The sequence below is a fragment of the Sceloporus occidentalis genome, unplaced genomic scaffold (genome assembly GCF_023333645.1).
Source record: "Sceloporus occidentalis isolate IW3139 unplaced genomic scaffold, rSceOcc1.0.p SCAF_224, whole genome shotgun sequence".
Taxonomy (NCBI): Eukaryota; Metazoa; Chordata; class Lepidosauria; order Squamata; family Phrynosomatidae; genus Sceloporus; species Sceloporus occidentalis.
The window spans coordinates 274,565-300,701 of record NW_028317204.1 but is presented as its reverse complement, the minus strand read 5'-3'; the positions used below and the strand labels follow the sequence as shown (position 1 = coordinate 300,701).

The 26,137-nt window shown below is 39.6% G+C and overlaps 1 protein-coding gene across 1 annotated transcript in view; it reads right to left on the bottom strand.

Moving 5' to 3' along the window:
- LOC149276799 (obscurin-like) overlaps nucleotides 1-26,137 on the bottom strand; it is a 163,136-nt gene that overhangs the window by 73,961 nt on the left and 63,038 nt on the right. Inside the window, 17 exon segments of the mRNA XM_089503251.1 lie at nucleotides 501-567; nucleotides 1,498-1,716; nucleotides 2,164-2,304; nucleotides 4,394-4,591; nucleotides 4,955-5,076; nucleotides 5,977-6,052; nucleotides 7,021-7,299; nucleotides 8,190-9,533; nucleotides 9,825-10,094; nucleotides 10,921-10,923; nucleotides 12,382-12,669; nucleotides 13,431-13,703; nucleotides 14,424-14,696; nucleotides 17,852-18,118; nucleotides 21,966-22,238; nucleotides 23,977-24,243; nucleotides 24,669-24,935. Of these exon segments, the coding sequence (XP_089359377.1) occupies nucleotides 501-567; nucleotides 1,498-1,716; nucleotides 2,164-2,304; nucleotides 4,394-4,591; nucleotides 4,955-5,076; nucleotides 5,977-6,052; nucleotides 7,021-7,299; nucleotides 8,190-9,533; nucleotides 9,825-10,094; nucleotides 10,921-10,923; nucleotides 12,382-12,669; nucleotides 13,431-13,703; nucleotides 14,424-14,696; nucleotides 17,852-18,118; nucleotides 21,966-22,238; nucleotides 23,977-24,243; nucleotides 24,669-24,935 (4,627 nt within the window).

Below are 26,137 nucleotides of genomic sequence, written 5' to 3'. Positions count from 1 at the left end.
TTCCATCACGCATCAATATATTTGGAGCATTGTAATTGGCGGTTTGTTGGTATGCGTCTTATTTTATTTTATTTTGTTTCTTTTATTATATTTGTTTGTTTCGTTTGTTATCTTTTGTTTGGAGTATTATGCTCACTGGTCTTCTACTCCTAGATTGTATAATTTGTCATCCTGCCATATAATATGATATATTCCACTGCTGAGCTTCCATTACGGACGGATTGCATACACTAATCCTTTTACTGGGATTGGTGTTCTTTATGCTGTTTCGCCTTTACACTATGTGATTTGTGTACATTGTGTCTTATGTTCCTGTGGGCCTTGCCTTCTATGCTTGCGGCATACTGTCACCTGGATGCTCTGCTTGTCCTACTATTCATTTGACTGTTTTTGTGCATTTATTACTTGTGCTTACCTGTATGTGGAATTTGTTATCATCTGTACCATCAATAAACGGAGTTAGTTCAAAAAAAAAACAAACAATATATTTACACAAATACACATATTGTGTTACCTACCCTTGCTGGGATGTTCTGAGTAAGACTTCCTTCACAATTTTGTCAGTCTCTGTCAGAACCTCTGCTTCTTTTGCTGTAAAACACAACATAGAAAAATTAAAACTTTGGGCAGGGACCACCTCATACCTACTGTCCTCAAATCAAAATCTCTGTATGACCCACCCTATATCTTCCTATTTATTATACTGTAAAGTGATGAGTATATCACTAACGCTAAATAATCATTTACATACTTTCTACAAACATATACAAATTATATAAATCCAAGAGAAATCCAATAAAATTCCTCATTTTATTCGCCCTTCTCTGAACCCTCTCCAATGTGTCAATATCCTCCTGGAGCTGGGATCTCTAGAACTTTCCCCGATAATCTAGATGAGGTCTGACCACAGATCTGTAAATTGGCCGAACCACTTCCATCTTTCTGCTATGCCAAGCTATGCCTCTCGCTATACAAACCAGCACCCTGCTTGCTTTTCTGATACTTTTTTTTGCTTTGTCTGCTTACCTTTAAGTCATCAGAAATAATAACTCATAAGCCCTCTCGTCCGTTGTCAACGGCAGGACAGGATCCCCAGTGCTATTTTCTGCCTTGGGATCTTTACGTCCCAAGCGCATTATTTTACATTTATCAACATTAAACTGCAGCTGCCGCACTTTCGACCATTCTTCTAATTTACTTAAATAACCTGCCGCTTCACTTATTTCACCAGGAATATCTATCCTGTATCATCCGCACAAAGACATCCCTTACCGTGAAGTTCTTTTGTAATACCGCTAACAAGAAGAAGGACTAAGGAGGAGGGCAGATATAATCATACAGAACCTGAAAACAGGGAGTAGAGATGGCTGCACTCATGGTACACGCGTAACATGGCTTTTTAATATATATATTGTTTATTTCAATCTGTAAATACCATTACATGGCTTAATAGACCGGGTTATTAAGAAAAACTCCATGCCCACACTTGGCTTTTACCTTCTACAACTTCAACGGAGGCGCTACAGATGGACTGTCCGACTTTGTTGGTCGCGATGCAAGTGTAAATTCCTGAGAACTCTGTGCCCACGTCCAACAAGATGAGGCTGTGGTGCATTTTGGAGCTGGCCAGTTTGTACCCAGGGGTCTCCGGCTTGATCCAAAGGACGTCTTCTGGGGATTCTTCCTTCAGCCAAGTAATTGTTGGCGCTGGTATACCTAAAGAGCAATACCTTATGGTGAGTTTTTTTTCCAAAGAAATCAAACAAAAGACAAACATAATGCCATGTGATATATTACTCCAAATGGTGAAAATCAATTACTTGAGTAAAGATTTAATTTGTACAGCAGAGCGACATGGGTGGGTTTTATATATATATATATATATATATATATATATATATATATATATAAAGCAAAAGAGGTAGAAGTGAAGTCTAATGGGTATTATGAATGCAGCGCAGTTATGAAGGGCAGAGCTTTCCAACTACAGATTGACTTAAGTCAACGTTGAGTCTACAGAATGGACAACAATTGTGAATTACGGTGAGCTGGATCTGATGGAACCACCTGACCTGGTCCAAGCAGAAGACAACGACTTATAATATAACCCAAAAATTAGCAGTTGGGACGCTATATGTGACGTAAAGCATGTTGGTCTCTCACCTTCAGCTTTCACGGATAATGTGATGCTGGAACCTTTCTGAACTTTCTTATTTGTGAATCTCTCCAGGAACATGGGTGGGATAGGTTTTTCTTGGTCTACAAAAGCAACACAATTCTTCATCTCAGTAAATGAAAGATCTTCTCTCTTTTCAAACGCACAGAGATACATTTGGATACATTGTTTAAAAATAATGTATCTACATTCTACATTATCATATACATTCTACATCATTATATACAATAAAAATTCTACAATATTCTATACATTCTACATTATTATATACAATATACATTCTACTTTATTCTATAGAGAGATAGACATATAGATGTATATATATTGTTACATCTCATCGGGTTTTGTCTACGACCCGAACATACAGTCTTGTGAAATAAGTTGGTGCAATGCAGGTATATATAATATTTAGTGATGATTCACATACATTGAATCTTAGGTACTCGCTGTGACTTTTTGAAAGCTATTTTAGTAAATGAGGGCCCAACAACACATTTAAGACGTTCTGACTCATAAGATCCATTCAAACCTTCAACGCAGCAATAATTAACTGGATTTATGGCAACATAACATGATATCCATGTGGCATTTTGTGAAAGGCGTTTGAGTCATGTTAAACAATAAGCATAGAGCTGGAACTCGCTGTACGGCACTTCCCAGATTAACCATAAAAATGTCATATATATATATATGACATCACGGTCTGCACACACAAAGACACTGCAAAGTAACGGAGCGTCTGACCTCCCGCGGCTTCTGTCGGTTTGTCCTTTTGCAGCTCCTCCGGTCCTTAAAATAGAAACAGTAATAACATAAGAACATTTAACGGCTGATTCCATTACATCTAAGTTAATGTTTGAGGTCCTGTGAGAGGAGACCCAGGAATGGTATTTAACTCGGTCAAAAGCCCGGAGAACGGATGTCTACAACATCAAACTATCATACTAGGCCACTAACGACCAACCATGCACGTTGGAGTCCATTTTGCATTTTACTGCATGTAAATGGAAGCTTCCGGTTCTCAGTTATTGGAGTTAGATGAGACTACTCATATTTAACTCTCTTCCCAACTGCCTCTACTAAAAAAACATCAAGCTTGGGGCGTAACAACTGTAGTCGCAGGGGTCACAACTGCGACCGGGTCACTCTATTGCGGTTGTCCCTTTAAAAGGCGCCAACTGCGGGTAACACCGTTCAGATGATCTCTCACACTCTCTCCCGGCATGCAGGAAGTGACATCACATCCATTTTCTGCCTGGTGGTTTGGTTTGCACAGAGAGAGAGAAAAAATGGCACAGAGAAGTTGTTTGGGGACAAAGTTGGCACCGACAAGCGGTTTGGGGACAAAGGTGGCACCGTGGGACACATTGCTTGGTGAAGTCAGGGGTGGGGAGCCGGGGCAATTTTTGGCACCGGAGCCCTGTGGTTTCTAGTTATACCCCTGCAGGAAGCATTAGTATGCAGACATGCTCAGTAGAATTCTCTCTGTAGTTCAGACAGCATACACGTGACTGGATTCTGCTACTCCATTGATTTCAAGGGAAGTATATGGAAATTCTACTGGGCATGTGCAAGAAGCATACAGAGGTATGCTCTCTGTCCCAGTAGAGGCAGCTGGGGGCGGAGTTAAATGACAGACGTATCATTTTCAAACTCCAGTAACTAAAGAGTGGCTGCGCTAAATTGAATGCCCTGGAGTCCACGAAAAATGGACTTCAAAATGCCTTTAACATGAAAACGGGAGTGGAGGGTTCCTTGAAAGTATAAGTCTCACTTCCTCTGACTTTAAATAACTGCTTATTGGTATTGATTTTAACAAAAAGGCCTTCTGCTGTCTCAATAAATGACAGACTGGACTATTAGCTTTAACAAATGGCAAAACACTTAACTTCTCCCTACAACTTTCACCCAACGACGGACTTGAAGGGGACCCGTCACACCTAAAGATAAAACCAGGACTGAATCTAGCACCGAAGAACATATATGACTAATATGATTCTTATTTAATGTTTCATTTTAGATTATATAGATTTACATCTTCCATTTCTCACGTCAATTAAAGCATAGCAGGGAACTTCCCATGATCCCTCAGTAATAATATAATTCTTTTGAACTGCGGGGGAATGAGAATCGATGAATGAAGTGCATAACATGACTTTTGTGGCATTCCATGGGGTTTAAATGGTGGCATATAGAAGTATTTCTTTATAACCTTACCTTTGACCACAAGCCTGGCGGACGAGTAGGCCGAGCCCGAGGAGTTGCTGATATACGTCGAATATTCCCCGGCGTCCTCCTTGGTAACGTTTAGAATTTCCAAAGAATGCATCTTTTTCTTATTGGTGATCAGAATTCTGTCAGAAGCATGAATGGGCTGCCCGTCCCTGAACCAGTACACACGGGGACAGGGGTATCCTAAAAAATGATTTTATACAAAAAAGAGGTCATTTGAAAATAAGTCCATTTGGATTCCTAAAAAAGCCAAACTAGGATTATGTGTCTCTCAACTAGGACTGAAAGCAGCGTTCTAACAGGACTTACGGACTTATAGTGACCCATTTTTCTGTTACAGTTTAGCAGATAAGACATTTTCTGTGCTGCCTATTCTTGAGGGTCTTGCTTTTCCTGTAGGGTTAGGCTTATTGCTGACCCCCCGCAAAAAAACCATAGAGTTGTATAACGTCTTGTAAAGACAGGCAGTGAAACTCTATGGTTTCTCTATAGTGGTTTCTGTTGGGGTCATCAGAGCACCAGGACCTCCAGCGGTTTTCACTTTACCTTTTACTTTAATTTCAAATTTGGCAATCGGGGTTCCCGGGGCAACAAGGCTGTCCCGTAGTTCCTCCAGGATTTGGGGCAGCTGTTCCTCTTCGGTGGCCGATTCCAACCCTTCTTGTTCCCTACGGCGAGGAAATCAAATGAAAAAGGGTGGCCGACACACAAAAGTGTCTGCCCGGTTATTTATATTCATGAAATCGTTTATTTAGAATGTATTTTATTTTAATTTTGTAGTTTCACAGAAAAAAACCTACCAAGCCCACTGAATTCTCAGCCTATTTTGTTTTTTATTGTTTCGGAATTAATTTCTAAATTTTGAGGAAACATCCCCCAAAATAAATCGTGTTCTTCCATCTTCAGGTTTAGATTTTATTCTATTTTCTTACCTCTAATAATGAATAATTTTAATGAAAGTAATTGGAATGCCAATGTATCAATGCGATCATTATTTATATGAAGTATTAAAATATCAATAAAAGATTTGAAAGCAGCCTTCCGGCCCTATTTTGCATATTACAATGCATATTGTATTTAATACAAGCATGCAAATCAGTGTATATATTCCGTCTTCCATAACTCCGCCCCCAGCTTCCTCGACTGAAAGCAGGAAGCATACAGCAATATGCTGCTTGCACATGCTCAGTAGAACTTCCATTGAGTGTAGCAGCCGCCAATCACAAGTATGCTAGCATGCATGTGATTGGTTGCTAGCGTTCCCATTGATTTCAAAGGGACGTCAGCTCTCATAAATAAGATCAGAAGACGATGGCCCTAACACAGTGAGCTCCACAGTAATATAATGAAATATATTACTAGAAATACCTTAGCAAAATACTGTGTTAGTCTTAAAACGTATTAAGACAATCTAGCTTTCCATTTCCCAATACTGTATTCTGTAAAAGGGGCCTTTAATACCAACCAGGGGGTAAAATCAGTATTTACCAATGCAAGTTCTTAGCAATGAATATATGAGTTACATTTGCCGTACGTGTTCATTAAGTCGTTTTTATCGAAGCGTTTACCTGGACATATAACCCTGGGCACTGAAATAGGACGATGTCTCGGTTGCTTCTGCCGTATCGTAATCTGAACTGGTTACTATAAGATAAATTTCAAAATATTACATATACATACGATGAGCTTTATTTGTATAGATATTGCATTTTATATTTATATATATATATATATATATATATAAAAATATAAACACACTGTCATTCAAAAGTTTGGGGTCACTTAAGAAAATATCCTTGTTTTTGAAAGAAAAGCACATTTAAAATAACATGAAATGGTTCAGAAATACAATGCTGACATTGTTAATGTTGTTTTGACGTGGAAAATGCAAGGAAATAAAATCAAATACTATTAGAAGCTGCTAAGAAAAAAACTATTTAAAAATCACATTGTGTTAAATGCATAAGAAAGCTAAAACCTAAATGTGTGCAATAGCGCCAACTGGTGGTGGTAATGTGTAGCACAGCCGCATATTTTTACAGGTTCAAAAGTTAATCTTCGCTTATGTCTTTACAGTTACAGATGGAGGGTACTCAGCTATAAAGAAGAACTAGAATAAATGTAAAAGTAGCAAAAATAGCTAAAACTAAGAGGATAATCAAAGGAATTATACACTTCTCCCTGGCAGTTTTTCTGCTGTGGAAAGTGTAACAGCCATGTTTCAGCTTATCCTTAGCAAGTATAATATTAAAGGGAAGATGTGACACCTGTAGTAATCTTATTATTAATTGTATTTATAGTTTCCAGCTTGATATGGATATAGATAGTTGATAATATATACTTTTATGCAAATATTTCCCATGACCCCCTACCATGGGAATCCACTTGCTGGACTCTTCCTGCATTGTTTACAGACTGAGCCTCTAGCGCTAGAGATTGTTTCCAGCCTCGCAGGTCCCCCTGTAAAGCTCTTATAACAAATATCTTAGGGCGAGGGGGCGATTTAAACTCCTTTAAATGCAGGTAGACAATGGGCAGATGTGGACAGGACTTTGGACAGATGACGACCATATCACACCAGACTCCACAAATTAAACAACGACAAGACTTACAGTCAACTCTGAGCTCGGCCTTGGTGGATGACACCCCCATACGATTTTCTGCCAGACATCTATACACCCCCATATCTTTTGGGATGACGGCGGTTATGATGAGCTGGTGACATCCTTCGTGGTCTTCGTTGATCATATAATGGTCGTCCTCTTCAATGACCTTCCCGTCTTTAAACCAGCGGACTGTTGGCATTGGTTTTCCGATAACAACGCAATCAAAACTGACCGGGTAGCCATCTTGAACCTCTTGGTTCTGAAGCTCGGTAATAAAGATAGGTGCTTTGGGGGGAAAAATAACCGTCACATGTCATAATGTAGAGAATTATGCTAAATTTTGTGATGAATCTGCCAAAACAATTTGAAAGCTAATTCCACATCTCGGCTGCCCTAAATGTAACATAACATGCTGAAGGGTTATATATAATATTCATATCCTTCAATTGTATCAAAAAGGCATCAATTTAGGTTTTTACCCTACAAAACTAAGATTAAGACCTTCAACCTTGCCAATGTGTACACTATACAGCCAAAAGTATGCGGACACCTGACCATCATAACTAAATGAGCTTGTTGGACATCCTATTCCAAAACCAATGGACATTAATCTGGAGTGGCCCCCCCTCTTCACGGAGGAAACGGCCTCCACTCTACTGGGAAGGATTTCCACAAGATTTTGGGGAGTTTCTTTGGAAGTTTTGCCCGTTCATCCAGTAGAGCGTTTGTGAGGTCAGGCGCTGATGTTGGATGAGAAGGTTTGGCTCACAACCATCTTCCCTATTCATCTCAAAGGTGTCCAATGGTGGTCCCAAGTTGGAAGCCGACTAAAACGTCCTTTGTGCGCACAACGCACTTCAGCGGCTCCGATCCATGAGTGTGCGCGACTGAGCTGTTGTTAATCTAAGATGCTTCCACTTCACAATAATACCGCATACAGCAGACTGAGGCAGATCTAACACGGCAGAAATTTCATGAACGGACATACTTTTGGTCATATAGTGCATATTTTATCTGATTACAACATAAGCAACATTGCGCATGACTAGTGGCTTAAGTATGATCCTGAAAATAGGGTGCACCTTAAATAGCTCCAAAGTACTAGAATTGCGTCATCGCTGACTATTCTCAGCCATTTGGAACATGGAACAAAAGAAGGAGACATTTATCCTTACCGGTGTCTGATGTTAACATGGTCATTTGGTGCTTGGCTTCCATTCTTTGCTGCTCAGTGGTTCCCTTTTCTACCTTCATTATTCTTAATTCAATCTTCTTCGGACCTTGGTCCAAAATATCTATCTTAACTGGAATGCCCATGGCGGAGAACATCTCCCTGAATCGCGTGGCAGCTACTGTAGCTTCCAACATGACTTCAAACCTGATGTATATATATCTGTCGTCTTCGCGGTACGTCTGGTGGTCTATTGGTGGCAGTTCTCCCTCATCGGCGCTAACAAATATCTCGTCTTCCACGTCAGACCGTTCCAGGGAGGACTTAGATTGGAAGATTCTGTGAAGTCTTCTTCCCGCTTTCCTGAAGGCATCATCCAAATCGCTTCCTGAGGTGCTCTCGGTTTCGCTGTCTGTACCGGATCTGGTATGAGATATTATTTTTTTCGCTATGACCTTTTGCTTCTCCCCACCTTTTATTACCAACTTAGCACTGTGGCTGACGGAGCCAAACTTATTAGAAACTTCGCATGTATATTCCCCGGTGTCCTGGAGCTCCACAGCCGTGATAATTAATGAGCATGTCCCGTCAGTGTAATTGTCTATGTGATAATGCCGGCCATCGGAAAGCTCTTTCCCATCTTTCATCCAACGAGCAATAATGTCAGTCTTACTAATGGCGACACATTCGAGATGGACCGTTCCTCCTAGCTCAACTTCAAAATCCTTAAATGTCTCCGCAAAGGCCGGGCATTCCTGTTGCTTGATTACCTTTCGGGCTTTGTATCCTTTGAAAGCGGCTTGGATTTTCACGGCAGCTTTATCTAAAGCCGGGTCATCATCCAAGATGTCAAGTGCCTCGGGTTCCTCTGTTTTTTGGGGTGGCGGTTGTTCCTTAGTCTCCGTTGTCGATACTTCAAATGTCTTGAAGAATTTGCTGGTTGACACTCTTTGAACTTTTGTACCATACGTGATGGTTGATTTGCTTGCTTTTTTAAGAAAAGATACCAGAGACGGGGTTCCTGCCCGCGATTCGTCATCGGAACTTGTCATTGAGAAATCCGCCTCGCTTGTGTGCAGGTCATCTGATATATCGCCAGAGATCTCTGAGCGTTTATCAGCTTCCCGTTTCAACCTGAGCTTTTCATTCTCTTCGGGAACCTCGGAGATGGAATCCAAGGTAGGTTCTCGGCTCATTCGCCTCTTCTTGGCCAGAGCCTCCCATAATAAATGAAGATCGCCTTCTTGGGCAGCCTCAGGGGGAAGACTTGGTTGAGTACCATCTTCGTTCTCGGTCGTGAGGTCGGTCTTCTCTTGGCCGAGATTAAGAATCTCTTGTATGGTCACTACTTCTGGGATAATTTGTTCTGAAAATGGGACAGAGGAAACTTTCAGTTAGATCGCCATGACCCGTCTACAAAACAAACCGTCGAGAACAATTCAAATATTCGCCAACAATTACAAAAGATATATCTGACTAAGTGTGTGGCGAAAGACGTGTGACTTCCCATTTATTGCTTTTCTCCAGTTTATTAATTTTCATTTGTAGAACTTGGACAACATATTTCATTTTTATGACTTATGAATTTTTGCATCCCAAAACAAGTAATTTTTACCCCAAATGTGAGCACTGAACTTACTTTCCAAGGACAGACTGGCGGTTGTTTGCGAACCGGATGAGGTCAGGCATGTGTACGTGCCTTGGTCAGCCGCCGTCAGATTCTGGATAACAAGCGCTTGCCTTTTCCCTTCGGAAACAAAGCTGTATTTCTCTCCTGGTTGCAGCGGCTCTTTCTCTTTCATCCATGTGACGTCATTGCTTTCCTTTGACAGCTCACACTCAAGGCGAACGCTTTCCCCGACACGGGCTGTTTTGTTTATTAGCTCTTGCCGTACGGCGACCTGTTTTTCTGTAGTAATTAAAAAAATAATCACACATATATCGATTTAATTATTTATAGGGAAATAATTCCTACTGTGATTAATGATGCACTTTTCTTTCTTAAGCCAACTGAGATATCCATGTTTACGGAAGACAAACTCCCTACGAAAGTTCTACCGGTTAATACTTTCCAAAAGTTCTATGGAAGTCGAAGTTTCAACTTCATTCTGTGGGTCATATTTTAGAATAGTTAGCCAATCCCATTTCAGCTTTCTGTTATCTATTCCCGAGTACTATTGGGCTCTTGGAAAATTTCCTTAAAATGATTATAGTGGATTTCAATAGGTTTATGATAACTTATTTCGGGAAACAAGCAAGCCTTTGGCCAAAGCGTCAGAAGAACGACCACTGATTATTCATCTCCAGATTGCAAAGATTATTTATGATTCGTAAAATAATTCTCGAGAAACCCAACCGAAACGGGAACCTAAACGTCCTGCAAAAATAAATCCCCAATCTTCATCTGGAGGAAACCGTTGCGAATTAAAGGGCAATTTGGGGGCAAATGTGCCAAAAGTGGACCTGGATTTGCCAGGTGATACACAAAATGCCTGGATAGGCGAGAGGTATTAAAATAAGGTAATTTCAGTTTTGGGGGAGAAAATGTTAGATTTGTGTTTTTTTAAGAACATTTATTTTACACACAGCCAGAAAGCAGATCAGATGCAAGCTGTTATGGGGAGATAATCACTAAACGGCGAATTTGCTTAACCAACCTGAAAACTGACACAAGCCCAACTCATGCATTCATAATTGCCAACTTCCACCCGAATAATTCAATGCTTGACTCACACTCACTCGCAAGTCTAGTCTTTAGGGGTATTTTAATAATGGGCAAAAGATTTGTCATAGATCCCACCTATGCTTCCTGTCCCATATTCCCTGCCCTACGGGATAGTGAAGGGGTTAAAGTGCAATTAAGCCTTCAAAAGGGAGGAGAAAGAGGTTCCTGTTATTCGACCTTTTGCACTCTGCTGCTACTCACATTATTTTTATTATTATTATTATTACACTGAGAATTTGAGGTCTTGTTTGTCCTAAAAGTGTAAATATCACATATGCACAATTGGCTACAATTCCTAGTTCAGTACAATTGAAAGAACAATTATATATGTTACAATTAACACTACACATAGACTACAACGAGTGTCTACTCATGTGTTTGTGGGGATCAGGGAATGGCCGCCTTTTAAAATATTTTCCTATGTATCAGACTGAGCACAGTGTTGCCCATTTTACACCAGCTCCATCACGATGCCGGTGGCTACAAAGATGTGTCCTTGATTCTCCTCCCTTGATTCCCAGTGCCGGTGAAACCATGCATTGGATGATGGAGATCCATTACTGATCCTCAACCAGACTGACATAGCAGACAGACGGACAGCCATGCCCAAGGCCACAAATCTCACTCCTATCTTACCACTGATCCACAGGCCACGACCATTAAAGCCTTTATGTTCTACAACTGGCCACCAGTAAGCTTGGTGACACACACATACCTGTCCCCCACGCTGGATAATCTTTGTGGAATTGTTCCACCCCGTTCACATTTTGGCCTTTGTCCCACGTACACAAAGCAGAATTACAATAATATTTCTGTAAAATCTGCTGCCTTTTTTCCTAGACCATAAATTGTCTGAGGTCATGGACTACTGGAATATTATCTCTAGAGGCAGTGGCATATTTTGGCCGTTGGGTGACTAGGTCCATTAGTTGGCACAGCGAATGTACTCGACTCCATGCAGTGCGGAGGGATATGACATCATATCCCAGCGCTCAGCGTAGAAGGCGTGTGCCACAGAAGTAAATGGTGGGTAGCGGCAGGGCTTGACCCAGGGCAGTAACCAGACAAAATACCCCTCTGTCTAGAGGCACATGAGACAGAAATTCAGGTTTACAAAGGAAACAAAGAGCAGGAGACCCATTTATGACAAATAATAATGGAAGCAAATGCTGCCTTAAAGCCATGCAGTGGAATATTCCACACAACGCTCACAACCCTGTTTTTGCGTCCATCAATTGAGGTCTCATGGACAATGCACCATGGAGTAACACATAGGCCACGGCCGTATTAAAGCAGCACAAAGAACTCAAAGGTAAATAAAAAAAAAAAAGAACATCAGCAGCCGAATGCTCTTTCAGCCTCCATAGCAATTCTCCAGACGATCTGGCCACAGTCTGGACCCACTACATAAGCCATGCGAGCGATTTGTGCTACACAGGTTTTTGACAGCCTTGGGGGTCCAAGTTCTCACCTAGCTGTACCGTCTGGGGTAAATGAACCGGTTCACCAACTCCAAGTTTATTTACAGAGGAAATGCGGAATCTGTAGGCCACTCCAGGAGCCAAATTATCCACTACATATTCCATGTTCTGAATCATTTCATGGTTGCACAGCTGCCAGTCACTATCAGAGGTTTTCATTTCAACATTGTATCCTACAATGGTTGAGCCACCGTCACTCAGTGGAGTGAACCAGGACAGTGTCACCGAATGGTGGGTCTTACTTACAATCTCCGGTTCTTCTGGAGGATCGGGGAGGGCTAAAGGCACAACAGAGTCTGGATAAGACACAGTAGAGCACCAAAAAAAACACCAAGTAACCAAAATAGTCAACTATTGGCCTTCCCAATTTTGAACTTGCTTTAAGATAAGAATCTATGGAGTTCTAGCGGTAACCCTGGTAGATACGGTTTAACATTTTGTTTAGGGAAGACTAACCATCAATATTGTTGTAGATTCAAGCTTTTTTTTCTTAATCCCATAACCAATGTCCAATGTTTTGTGACCTATGCTGATTTCTTTTGGTTAAAGATCCTCTAAACTTTAAAAATAACTTTTCATAATTAAAAAAAAAACACACAAAAAACTAAATTGGAAAAAAGCAGCTGGTATATTTGACGCTTTTTTTCTCCCTTCCATCTTAGAACTCTGGAATTGGACAACAGATAAGAAACACTTGTCTCATCGAGTCTGTCTGTTTTGTCTCAAGTCTTAATCGGTCCTTGGTCTTGCAATTAATTTCTTAGATTAAGCTCTACCATCCCTATCAGACAGGAGAATCTATTTGGAGATAGTCCGGGTCATGAGATCATTAACTATCATTATAAACTGAACTATCCTTAACTATGAGAATATCAGCAGCCAGATTTCTAATCTACGTTTGTTTCAGGTGAGGACATGTGAGTTATGAATGTTTTTTAGAATGTTTTTGAAAATTCCAATAACTAATACTTCTTCAAAAGAAGGAAAAGTTACTTTTAAAGCTGAGCTTCTCTTTAAAGGCAGCCATGGATTTACTTACCAAGGACAGAGAGTTTGGCTGATACTATTACATCTCTTGAAGCAAAGGCAACTTCTCCAGAATGGTGCGGCTGAGCATCTGTAAGAATCAGTTTGTACAGGTTTCCTTCCACCTGCATTGACCAGTGCTCATCTTGTTGGATGGTTACACCGTTAAAATACCAGGCTACCTCGTTTACTGGTACGGCTTCGCTTAACATGCAGCTAAACATTGCTTTGTCGCCAGCAACAACTTCTGTGTCTACTGGAGGCTTCGAAATTTCCAGGCGCCACCCTGAAGTCAAAACATATATCATAATACTCGAGACATTTACATGAAATGTCTGTATGTTTACACCCTATGTCCAATGAGAACGTCGATACCAATGGATCAACAAATCTGACACAGAAACATAGAAGTTGCTGGCAGATCTGCCACATTCGGCCCATCTTGTCTGCCCGTTTGTCCTGCTGTGAAGACTCAAGCCTTAATCCATCGTTGGTCACTGACCAACTGGACGTTAGATTCAGGAGCCAAATGCCTTTCCCTTGCCTAAGCCATATCCCTCACTGAATTAACCTCTACCACTTCTACTGAGAGACTGTTCTACTTATCTGTCACCCTCTCAGTAAAGTAAACTTTCTTTACATTAAGTACTCACTTCACTCAAAAAGTGAAGCATCACATAGCGGTTGAATCCAATGAAACCCATAACGAATACTGTTGTATTAGTACATTTGTTTTGAGAAAACCAGAAAACATATAGAATGTAGAGACGTTTTCTTAACCGGTCCCATTTCACATAATCAAACCACTGTTAGTCACTTTTTGCTGTCCCATGAAAGAATCCACAAGGACATTTACAAGGGCAGAATGTAACGAGCATCCGATACGTTTAATGAGTAAATAACAAGATCTCACCTCGTTAATGTCTATCGGATGGAACAAAACCTCACCTTATGATCAAACCTAGTAAAGCTTGTATTTAGTAGAACAGGAACCGTCGGCCCTTACCTCGAACAGTCAGGAAAGCTGAGGAAACCACATCGCCTGTTATGAAGGTCACCCTGCAGCTATCTTCAGAAGTGAGGTTCTTGAGTAAGAGAAGGTGTCTACGGCCGTTCTCAAAGAAGACCATCTCAACATTTTCCGACGTCTTGACCGGTTCATCGTCAACTAGCCAGTTGTAGTCGCAACTCTCCGCCTTGGCCAAGTAACATTCGAACAGAGCTTCACCTCCTTCCACTGCGTCTATGTTCTCCAGCCCTTGTAGGATTTTATTCTTAGCTATTGGTGGACAAAAATAGGAATTTTTACGGGAAAACAATAAATATTTTGTGATTGCAAGAGCGCAGTAAGGACAAAATTCCATTCCCTCCAAGTACAACCAAAACACGATCATTCCAAGAGCTTTTAGAACATTTATCTCTTAAATGAGGGATGTACGTGTAAAGCGGGAGAGTTTGCAGCAATGTTGAGGGTTTGAAGGTGAACAAACATGAAGAAGTCTATAAAGGTGGTCAATAGCCTCATTTTAACCATAATACTTACATTAATTATCAGAAATTATCAGAAAACGTTTCAAGGAGGAAAAATTTGTAAAACGCCCAACAATTTGTCTGTTCTAAAAAAAATAATTACTTTTTAATTGACTCTAATATTGAAAAACACAAAACATCCAGAACCGGCTGCAAGTTGCATATCTACAAAAATAGTACTTATTGTAATACTACGTTAGAAAATTATAGGTTTTATTTCACCCGAAAAGCTTTTTCTGTTAATTAAAATGATTGTTGGTTCCTGATTTTCTCTTCATCTGAGATACAAATTGATTGGGACATAATAAGTATTATCCGTAAAGGATAAATAGACAATATGTTAATTGACTGAAACACAGTTTTTAAAAAAAAATCTATATATTTTTTTCTTTTTTTGGGAAAACAAATTATTGGGTCACAGTCATTAATTAATTTAATTTAAAAAATGATCAACTGTGCCGTTTTGAATAAATTATGTTTTTACATACTAAAAGATGCTGTACGAAGGAAAAATCATAGATAAAACACATACTTTGTATAAATTATAGTTTGATCAGTACAGACGCTAAATTGTGTATTTTGTAGTTTTTCCAGTTCTTGCTGGGTCATATATTTGAAGAAATTTATTCAGGACTCCCTTAGGTATGTTTTCAAAAGGGTCCATTTTATCATTAATATTTACTTTTTCGGAACTGGATATACTAGATTTTGCATTTTTAGCGCACATAAATAATATAAATTGTGCATAAATATTGTCTTTAAATGAATGTAGAAGAAACATTCAAGGGGAATTATTACTATTATTAATATTGTTAAAATAAAAAAATCTTCTTTCTTCCTCCATGATCCGAAATGTCTTGTCACTGATTGGCTGCTTAAAAATACCGCTCTATTTACCGCCCGAGTCCTTCCTAAACTTATTTTGCAATCATGTAGCATTTTCAATCATTCATCGCTTTTCAGGGAATGCTTAATTGTCATGTGTCACGAAAACAGATACCGATAGGCTATTGCCATAGACACAAAAAAACTTTGACTAGACATAAATGATTATGAAATAAGTGCTGTTTAAAAAATGTGGAACTAGAGATGTTTTTTCTCTATAAAATATTTTTTTGCAACAGAGAAATCTTTAATTAAAATGTCTTTTTTAGACTATAATTAAACATCAATTTATGCTATAATCAAAACATTGATATTTAAACAAAACATTTTTTTTCTTTTTTTAACTGTTTCAGTACTGCATTATTCACGTTATAGGGCACAGCATGCGTGTGATACCAGTTAGTGAATCGCCTTACAAAACACAACTTTATGCATCAAATTCTGAATTTTTTATTTTCACAAAGAAATAATAATTTATGAGAGGTTATTTGCTTTTCTCTATAAAAGTCATCAAGCTATATCACGCTAGGAAGAAAGGACAGCGATCCATATAACCACATTTGCGACTGTTTGGATCTTTCTGTTACCAGTGGGGGTTTTAAAACACATGCGCAAAGCCGAGTTACTGGCTTTTAACCAACACACGCCAGTTAATATTCATAAAACACACATAATTCATAAAAATGTTTTTTTTAATTGATGACTAGTGACTTATGCATATAAAAGATTATTATATTTTTTATATTGTCAGACAAATTCAAATGTTCTGTGTGATTAATAACCTCTCTTTTGAGAAAGTATTACTAATAATAATAATAATAATAATATTTTGCAATGTTGTATACATATATTTAATTACTATATATATATATATATTCAAATTTTGTTAAATGTGTGAGTATTTAAAGTACAGATATATATATATATATATATATATATATATATATATATATATATATATGATATTTTAACACAAAACCTAGAAATTATTCTTTTTCAGAACTCTCTAAATCTAAACTCTCAGGGTTTTTGCCCCAATCCCAGGTTGAAGGGGATGATTCTCAGGGTCACACAATCTGGAGCCGACTCCTTCCTATTCTGTCCGCTGTGATTATATGTAAGACTCCCAGTTGGTGCTTTAGGTCCCATTATATGGTTAATATCCCTGTTTGAATGCAGGTGACTCCATTAAATGTATCTTTAAATAATGACACGGAAGACCTGAAAATTAACATATTTGATGGCTAACTACATAAAATCTCCATGATGAGATATTAAAAAGGGTTAATATTTCAAGGTGTTACTTTGTATGTTTCTGAGAGTTCTTGCCTATATATCTTAGCAGCTACACTCTCCTCTGAGCTTCTGCTTGATGAATTTGGGAGAGCCGGAGGTCCTGCTATGTCGGAGTTGGAGTTCTTTATAGTGAAAGAAATCATCACCCAAAATCCACAGACCTTGTCTGCTGAGGACAGCAGGACCTCCGTTTGTCCTTCATACAAAGGGAAGAGGCTATTGCTGCTAATCTGTATCATATCTGGGAACTTCCGGACTCCGGCTCTCCATTTTTGGGGGTTGCATGTCATGGGGGGCATGACTTTTAACAAATGTGGGAAGGCTCATCATGTACATGGGCAGGGCTAGCCCCAAATTCCTTAAATTTGTACGGGGGTAAGAGGGTAGATTAACTGCCTTGACCCAAAGAACCAGAGAAGCGGGGCTTCACTTGGAGTCTCCGGCCAAAACCTGGAGACTTCCCAGATATACCTATAACAAAACATGGCCGCTTACATATTGAGACGGAAGATACGTTTGTACACGGCTAGTGATCTGTGTTCTTTTTCTGTTTGATTTCTGGTTTCATTTGGATGTCCTTCTACACCCCCCCCCCCAATCTACCTTAAAATCGCACACGTGATTTCCCAAGTATCACTATTAGGTGAAAACATTGCGTATTTACGAGGTATTAGAGAAGTAGGGGTTATGAGGTAGTCTTCCTGTTTTGAAGGAAGACCTCACCTTCGACTTCTAGCATAGCGACAACTCTAGTGCCGTCAGCTTCGCACACATAGACGCCTCTGTCTTCTGGCACCGCCGGCTTAATTGTCAACTTGGCTACATTCCAGTCCTGCTCGATAAAGACTCGTTTTCCGTCCGCACGAACCTCAACATCGTTTTTCTTCCAGGTGGCGTGCACGGGCCTAGAGTACTGGCAGATGAACTCTGCTGTGTCATCTTCATCGATGGCAACGTCCTTCATGGGACTGACCACCTCAATGGTTGGATCTGTCAACCAACATGTCAGAGGGGACATGCATTAAATGGCCTCGATGAACATGACAAATGCTTCTTTTTTAAAATATTTGTAAAAAGCGCGTCAGCCACCGGTTTATAAAATCAGCAAGCGTGAGGAATGGAGGACGAGTTAAGCCGTGGATTAGCCGTGTTAGCTGGGCAGCTGCCAAAAAACTGTCTGCGTGCCAAACAATGAGTGTAACTTATTAGACACAAAATATAACATTATGGCAAGTGGTTGTTTCTGTGATTTATTCAATAATAATAATAAAAAAATATATTGTATAGTTTTATGATTTATATATATATATATATATATATATAAAATAAATAATGATATATTGTCTATATTATATATTACCTTTTTTTTTTTAATAATAATAGTAAAAATACTAATAATAAAAATATCTATCTATATATATATATATAATTAAGTTATATATAGATAGATAGAAATGACATTTATAATATTGGATACATTTAAAACATTTAGAATTAGAAATAATAATAATATTGATATATTGTATAATGAAATTCTATAGATAGATATGACATGTATAATTATGAATAATAATATATTGTATACCTCTATAACATGTATAATTAGAAATAATAATAGTATTATTGACTAGATGGTGGTAATATTTTTGCTTTAAGCTTTGTGAAACTCGTCAATATAATTTCTTTAATTATAAATAATACATGCGTTTTATTTTTGACCTACAGGACAATATTTTATGAAGGCTGCTGTTCAAGGTACTGTACAATGTGAACCTACAGCGGCCCCTAATCCAAAATGTATAAGAATTGTATTATTAAAATATCGAAATACTGGCAGCGTTTATTTAGGAAGGATCAAAATTTATTTTGCCTTCTTAGTCACAGAACTGCTGCGATAAAACCATTATTCCTATAAATACATACATTATATATATAAATATATATAATGGGCCAAAAACGATTCGGACGAATGTTTAGTTTCTTTTTGCTCCATTTGCTTTCTTATTGTGGCCTCTTGAAGCACTTCTGTGAAGGGTGGGGGCACGACGCGCACCACATGGACAGACTCTCCCCGTTCCTCTAAATGGGGGAGTATGAGTGGAGGCTCTGCCCCCTTGAACGAAGCACTCCATGGAGCACTTAATGGAGCATGTACGGGGGGAGAAGCAGACGAAGAATGAAGACAGGAGAACAAGAAGAGGCAAAAGAAGAAGAAGAGTAGACGGGGACACGGAAGCGTTTGGTGGGAAAGGTAGGGAGATTTTGAGAGAGGACAAGGGAAAGTTTAAGATGGAGGGTGAAAGAGTAAGAGTGTGATAGAGACAGTGAGTAACAGTGTGAGAGAGAGTGAGGGTGAGAGAGAGAGAGAGAGAGAGTGAGGGTGAGAGAGAGAGTGAGGGTGTGAGAGAGAGTGAGGGGGTGAGAGAGAGAGTGAGGGTGTGAGAGAGAGAGTGAGGGTGAGAGAGAGAGTGAGGGGGTGAGAGAGAGAGTGAGGGTGTGAGAGAGAGAGTGAGGGTGAGAGAGAGAGTGAGGGGGTGAGAGAGAGAGTGAGTGAGTGTGAGAGGGCATGAGAGAGCCTGAGAAGGAAAAAGCAACAAAATAAGAATTTGGAGCTCTCTGCATCGTTTTGTGTCATTCGGGCCCCTCCTCGTTTTAAGACAAATTAATTAAATTACGACTTTTGTTTAAATTATAAGTATTTGTGAATTTGTATGAAAACAAAGAGGGGCCCCAATGAAACAAACAAGAAGAACGAATAAAGATGCAGAAAACAGGAAGAAGAAGCTGAGAACAAGGAGACAGGGAGAAGGTAGGGTGACATTGAGAGAGACTGTGTGAGAGAGAGAGGGACAAAAAGTATGAGAGAGAGAGAGAGAAAAAGAGAGTGTGAGAGAGCGATTGAGGGTGAGTGACAATTAATTTAATTTCTGAATGAAAATTAAAGTCCTGCGAATACCTGTCAGCATTCTGTTTAAAATATGGACTAAACCTAAATGATGGTAAAATTTGTACGGATTAGCTGAAAATCCAATCAAAGGACTCCATTTATTATAGATTTTTTTTTTTTTTACTTTAATGAAAGGGTGGTAGATGTGTGGTGAAAGGGTGGTGAAAGGGTGGTAGATAAGTGGAACAGCCTCCCAGAATAGGTGGGGGATTTTGAGCATGCGCGGGATAGGTATATGCCTTCTGACTCTAACACCAGACCAAGGTTCTGATCTGCCTGAATGGGTCTGACCCGCCAGAACATTGTATAAATTCTAGCGCAACCAGCATTAGATGCATTAAAGTCTACCGTGCGTTATTTGTCCAACATATATGTTACAACCACTTGCGTGTCTGACCCACACATCCCGTTCTGGGGATCCCGGATGAAGCCAGAGCCCGTACCCCTTAGTGAATACGGAACCTTTGGCCTCATCTACGTTCTACCCAATTATTAAAGCACCAGAAAAAAACATGGCATTTTCACTCCACATCCGTTTTGACTATATTAAAATTCAATTAAGAATTTTTTTCTTTTTTTTCTTTTCCTCAAATAATTTTGTTAAATTTTTGTTGTTTTTTTAAACATTTTTGCATAATGCCCCAAAAAACCTGATGTTTCAATCAAAATGTAATATTTTTATCATTAGAAATAAGCGGTATAAATAGTTTGAGGGCTATTTTGTTGTTTCTATGATAAGCAGTTACATTTTAAGGTGATTATAACAAATTTCTGGAAGGTTTTGCGAAAAAGTCCTGAAGACGTCTTTATTTTGGCCAGTTGCCTCCGAAGAGGCGAAATAGTCATAGCCGTTTGGGGGGCGTTTTTATGGCAAAAGTGGTAAATATGCAATTGCCATGGCAACCCATGGAATGAGTCAGCTGATTGGCCCAAATATATTTTAATTTATTGGTACAGAATTTTCATTACTGATAAATAAATAAATAATACTGAATTGAAAACAGTTTTGTGTTTTTTTTGTAAATTGTAACATAATATCCTACAGGTTTGTGGAATCTGGTGCTTTAAACGTGTCGATTAAAGAAGTGAGTACGGTTAGCAGCTGATACATCGTTACAGAACATTTCCACTAGAGCTTTCCCTTCACTAGTCCGAAGCCAAACGTGGCTTGATTTATTCACAACTCGATCTATACAATAAAATTGTTAAAGTTTTCATCTTAGAAAAGGCAGAATTAATACAATTTGGGTTTTTGATGGAAGGGGGCAATTTTTCCTAAAAAAATAACTCGAACTAATCTAATGGACTTGAAATCAGCGTTAAGCGGACTGTCACTACATATATAAGAAATGTATTCTTATTGGGTAAAACTTAATAATGTTTATGGAATATTTACCCTCACCAAGGGACATGTCAATCATGGCAAACTTAGGACAAAGTGATTGCTTTGAAAGGGATGGTTGTAGAAATAGCTTCCCACTTGGCCCTTCATCTCAGATCTGGCCCTTTAGTCTCTCCAGCTCTGGTTTGGGAAGGATAACTGGAAGGCGAGACCAACAACTGATTAAGGTTTGAGTCTTTACAACAGGAAAAACGGGCGACTAGACGGGGACCGGATGGGGCCGATCTGCGGGTAGATTCTATGTTTCTCTAGACAAGGACTTTCATGCTTTCTCCTATGATATCATATAAAAGTTAATTCCCTCGAGTGTCACATAGTTATTTGATTTTAGGAAAATTGATGAATTTGGTATGATCCATAATGCCTTTTTCATAGTTTGATGCCCAATGCAATGATTTTGGGCCACAGAAATTCCAGAAAGGGAGAACACTAGCATAATCCATGATTTTGTTTAATTGTGTTATGCTGGTGTTAGTATTTCCAAGTACCTTTGATTAACAGTTTAGCGGAAGAAATGAGGGACCCAGCTTTGAAGGTGACAACGCCAGAGTCATTGGCCCCAAGGTTTTTTAGGGTTAAAGTATGGACTTTGCCGTCGTGCACGGATATGTCGTTCACCGAGCTGTTCTGCAGGGGAGAACCGTCGAGCCACCACTGAACTTTCCGTACGTTCTGCCTGGAAAGCTTGCAGGAGAACATGGCTGTCTCCCCAGCAAAGACGTCCACGTTCCTTAAACCCGACACTATCTCTACATTACTCTCTGGTGACAGGTTCCAAGATTAAAAACAAACGTTAAACAACAGTAATAGCAACCCATATTTCTTACACACATTACGAGCGGCCATTTAATAACCTCGTCCAACTAGAGCCAACTATAAAAAAAAATATTAATCTAGAATTCTGGAGATTATGATTGTGAACTGGAATTTACTGTAATTAGAAACACTTGCTTTACTTGTTCCAGGGTGCCGATACCCCAAAACAATGGCAGGGTTCTTCAAGGCCATGTTCAGAGCTACCTAAACCCAATAAATGTACAAGCCATTCATGTGTCTATAAAGACCTCAAGGTGGAAGAACCATCTTAAATGAGAAAAAGAGCAAGCCTAAGGAAAGACAGAGACCAACCAGGCCACGTGAGACCCTTGGTGCAGAAAGAGTTGCCAAGACGTACTGGTGGACACTACAATGTCCACCTACTGGGGGTGGTTGGATGTCATGTTGGCTCTGTTCTGGCTCATGCTTCTCCCATGAAGACAGGCCAGGCCTCGAGCTTGAGCCAGGCCCATTTTTCCACTAGCCCTACCAGTTCTATGGGTGTTCATCTTGAAGCAAGACGCACCAAGGGGCGATCTCAAAAACCCATCATTTACTAATACGGATATATATATCGACCAAGGTCAACAGGACCTCACAGGGGTTTCAGCAAAATGATCAGATGCTTCTTATATGATCCTTCCACCAAAATGTATCAAATTTTAACCTACCAAATACTCATCTACATGTAAATAATGTAACCAGCTGAATGGGGATAGAAATACTGACACTATGGTCATTTATAGGTTTTATGACACAATGGAATTAGCCAGTTCTACAAAGTGGCCAGCGTGCAAAGAGCTTGTATGTAATTCCTTATCCTAAACAGTTATATTTTTATTGAACCAAAAGGATCTATTCTGTATACCACACATTATAGATATCTGTTCTCTAATTTGATTCGCTTTAAAATAAGGCAAAACAACCTGAATTTGCTTTAAAGCAGGGGTGTCCAAACTGCGGCCCTCCAGCTCCCATACTCCTCAGCCAGCCCCTTAGCTGAAAGAGCATTATGGGAGATGTAGTCCTGCAGCAGCTGGAGGGCCGCAGTTTGGACAACCCTGCATTAAAGGCTTCCACATAACAGCTTAATTTATTAGCATGCATTAGAAATTTTCTGGAAGCCTAAATTCATAAGTTTTGTGCTAGACATGCGCCGCTTGGTTCTGTAAGTCAAGTTTCTTAAGTAATAATCATATAAATACATCAAAACTTATATATTTCTTAATAGTTCCTGTTTTATGAATAAAAAGTGATAAACTCCCCAGTAGAATGCATAGTGTATCCACATGTTAAATATTGTAGTGAAAGTACTAAATAATGAAGAATATTTTACAATATAACAGAATTCCGGAATGTCAAATATTTTTAACTCCGACATTGTTATTTTTTTTTTTTTTTATATATAATGATAAACCTAATAAAATGAGTAGTAAATAAATAGCTAAAAATATTAACTGAAAATACATTTCAGTTTAAAAGCTTTGTTTCTGCAAATGATTACAGAATTCATGGACGATTTTTTTGGTTACTGATTTTTTAGGAAATAATTAGATTTTATAATCGGGATTTTTTTTTTTTTACATTGTTTATAAATCCATTTTTATTAAAGGGACAACAATCTCCTGACCATGCATTGGGTTTTAAAAGATTCAGAAAAGTTTGCAAGCAGCATACTTTTACCTTGAACGAAAACCGAAGCGCTCGTCCGCGTGTCTCCTGTGCAGCAGGTGTAAGTTCCAGAATCCTCGAGGTCCAAGTTATGAATGAGGAGCTCCGCCGTGGTGCCCGTTTGCCTCATCTCATACTTTTCGTTGGGCTGTAAGACCAACGCGCCTTTTCTCCACTCTACGTGAGCACCAGCCTTGGACATCTCACACTGTAAGACCGCTGACTGCCCCTCCTCCGGCTCAATGTTCTCGAGTTCCTTTTTGAAGACCACCGGGAGGGCTGATGAATAACAAAAGTTACGGATCAGCGTGAAAACCATCTGAATTTGTCTCCGACAATAAGCGGATAAGCGGAGATGAAAGTGGACCTCTCCTCGAAAGTTGGTTAATAAACTCTACGGGGAGAATTTGTGAAGGGTTGGGTTGGACTTGGGTTGGGTCCAACTTTAGCCCGTCTCACAGTGGACCTTTTTGAGATTTGTGGATTCCTTTGTATATGTTCCAGACTAAATGAAAACTAAATATGTTTCTTAAGAGACCCAACTGCCCCTTCTATGTAAATGAGCACAATGAGTCCATGTGGGTGATAGGACACAGCCTATGGCCAACAAAGAAAAGCAACCTAGGGATACAATAAAAACACCCCTTGCCAATTGTTTGTGGAATACAATATGTTTAATTTAAAAAAAAAAATATGTTCCAGACCTTTGACTTTTAGGTTTGTTGAGGTTTTTTCACTCCCTGCGCTGCAGCTGTACTCTCCGGAGTCTTCCGGTGCAGCACCCTCGATACGCAGCTCGTGGACGGTCCCCTGGATGCTGATTTCGTACCTCCCTCCTTGTTGGATCGCGGTCGATCCTTTCCTCCACTCCACTTGGACATTGGGTTTGGACAGTTGGCATTGCAAGACGGCCACTCCATTCTCCTCTACATCAGCGGCCTTGAGGGGCTGTGAGAAACTCAGCGTAACGGCTGAAACAAAGGCGGCATCATTAGAGTTCCATAAGGATAGGACCCCCCCCCCCCCCCCGGGGAACATTTCTACATATAAATGCATGGATATGTAACGAAAGATGGGAGTCTAACGTATGCTCAAGGCTAACAACACAAAAACATCTCGGTGTTTTCGGATATTGTCTATATGTTAAAGTATATATTTCGAATGTATCAAATAAATAAAAACAATTCCGACAGCAATGATTTGTAGGTTATGCATTAATTTATGAAATATCTATTTGGGCATTAAATCTCTGCTCTATAGATTAATAAAATTACTGAAAGGAATTAAGATATTTTTCATGGAACTTTCCTCTGGCCAGAGACCCATTTATTATGGCAGTAACTATGAGATCACCACCTATGTTCTCATTTTTTATTTCACCCCATTCACACAGGATTTCACTTGCTATACTTAGTTGTAACCGGCTAACCTGATGGCTTTGTGGCTACTAAAGTACTAAATACTGCAGAAAGCTAGGGAATCTTAGGAAAGATTATTACAAAATTATTTTAATCATGTAATATTTCACATGGCAATTATACATTTGATACACTCGCTAATTTGCTTTGTACGAGACATTCGTTTAGGGGGCTTTTTAAATTGGAAAGCAACATTTGTTGTCAGCCGCCCACATTCACTCTCTCTCACACTCTCACTTACTCTCTCTCACGCTCTCTGAATGTCTCCCTATCTTCTGCGCCAATTGGGCAGAGGATGTCACCAGAAGCTCCACCATTTTGGGGGAATTTCACTAAAGGCAAAATTGGAGGCGCTTCCGGGCACAACCTCTCCCCCGATCCTCCAATGGGAAAAGAGGATGTGACCAGGAGCTCCACCTTTTTTCTGGAAGCTCATGGGAGGAAATCTTCGGGCAAAATAGTGGAGCTTCCGGGCACACGCTCTCCCCCGATCTTCCAATCAGGGCAGAGGATGTCACAGGAAGCTGTGTCATTTCCCGGAAGTTCACCAGGACGCCATGTCTTTGGAGATGCGGAAGAAGAAAGAAGACAGAAGATGGTGAAGAAGATCCTAGAGAAGAAGTGGAGCTGCAAAACATGGAAGCTGTCGGTGGGGGGAGGTAGGGAGACATTCAAAGAGTGTGAGAAAGAGAGTGAATGAGGATATGAGAGGGAGGGAGTGAATGAGCCCACGGAATTTAAGATTCTGAGCTTTT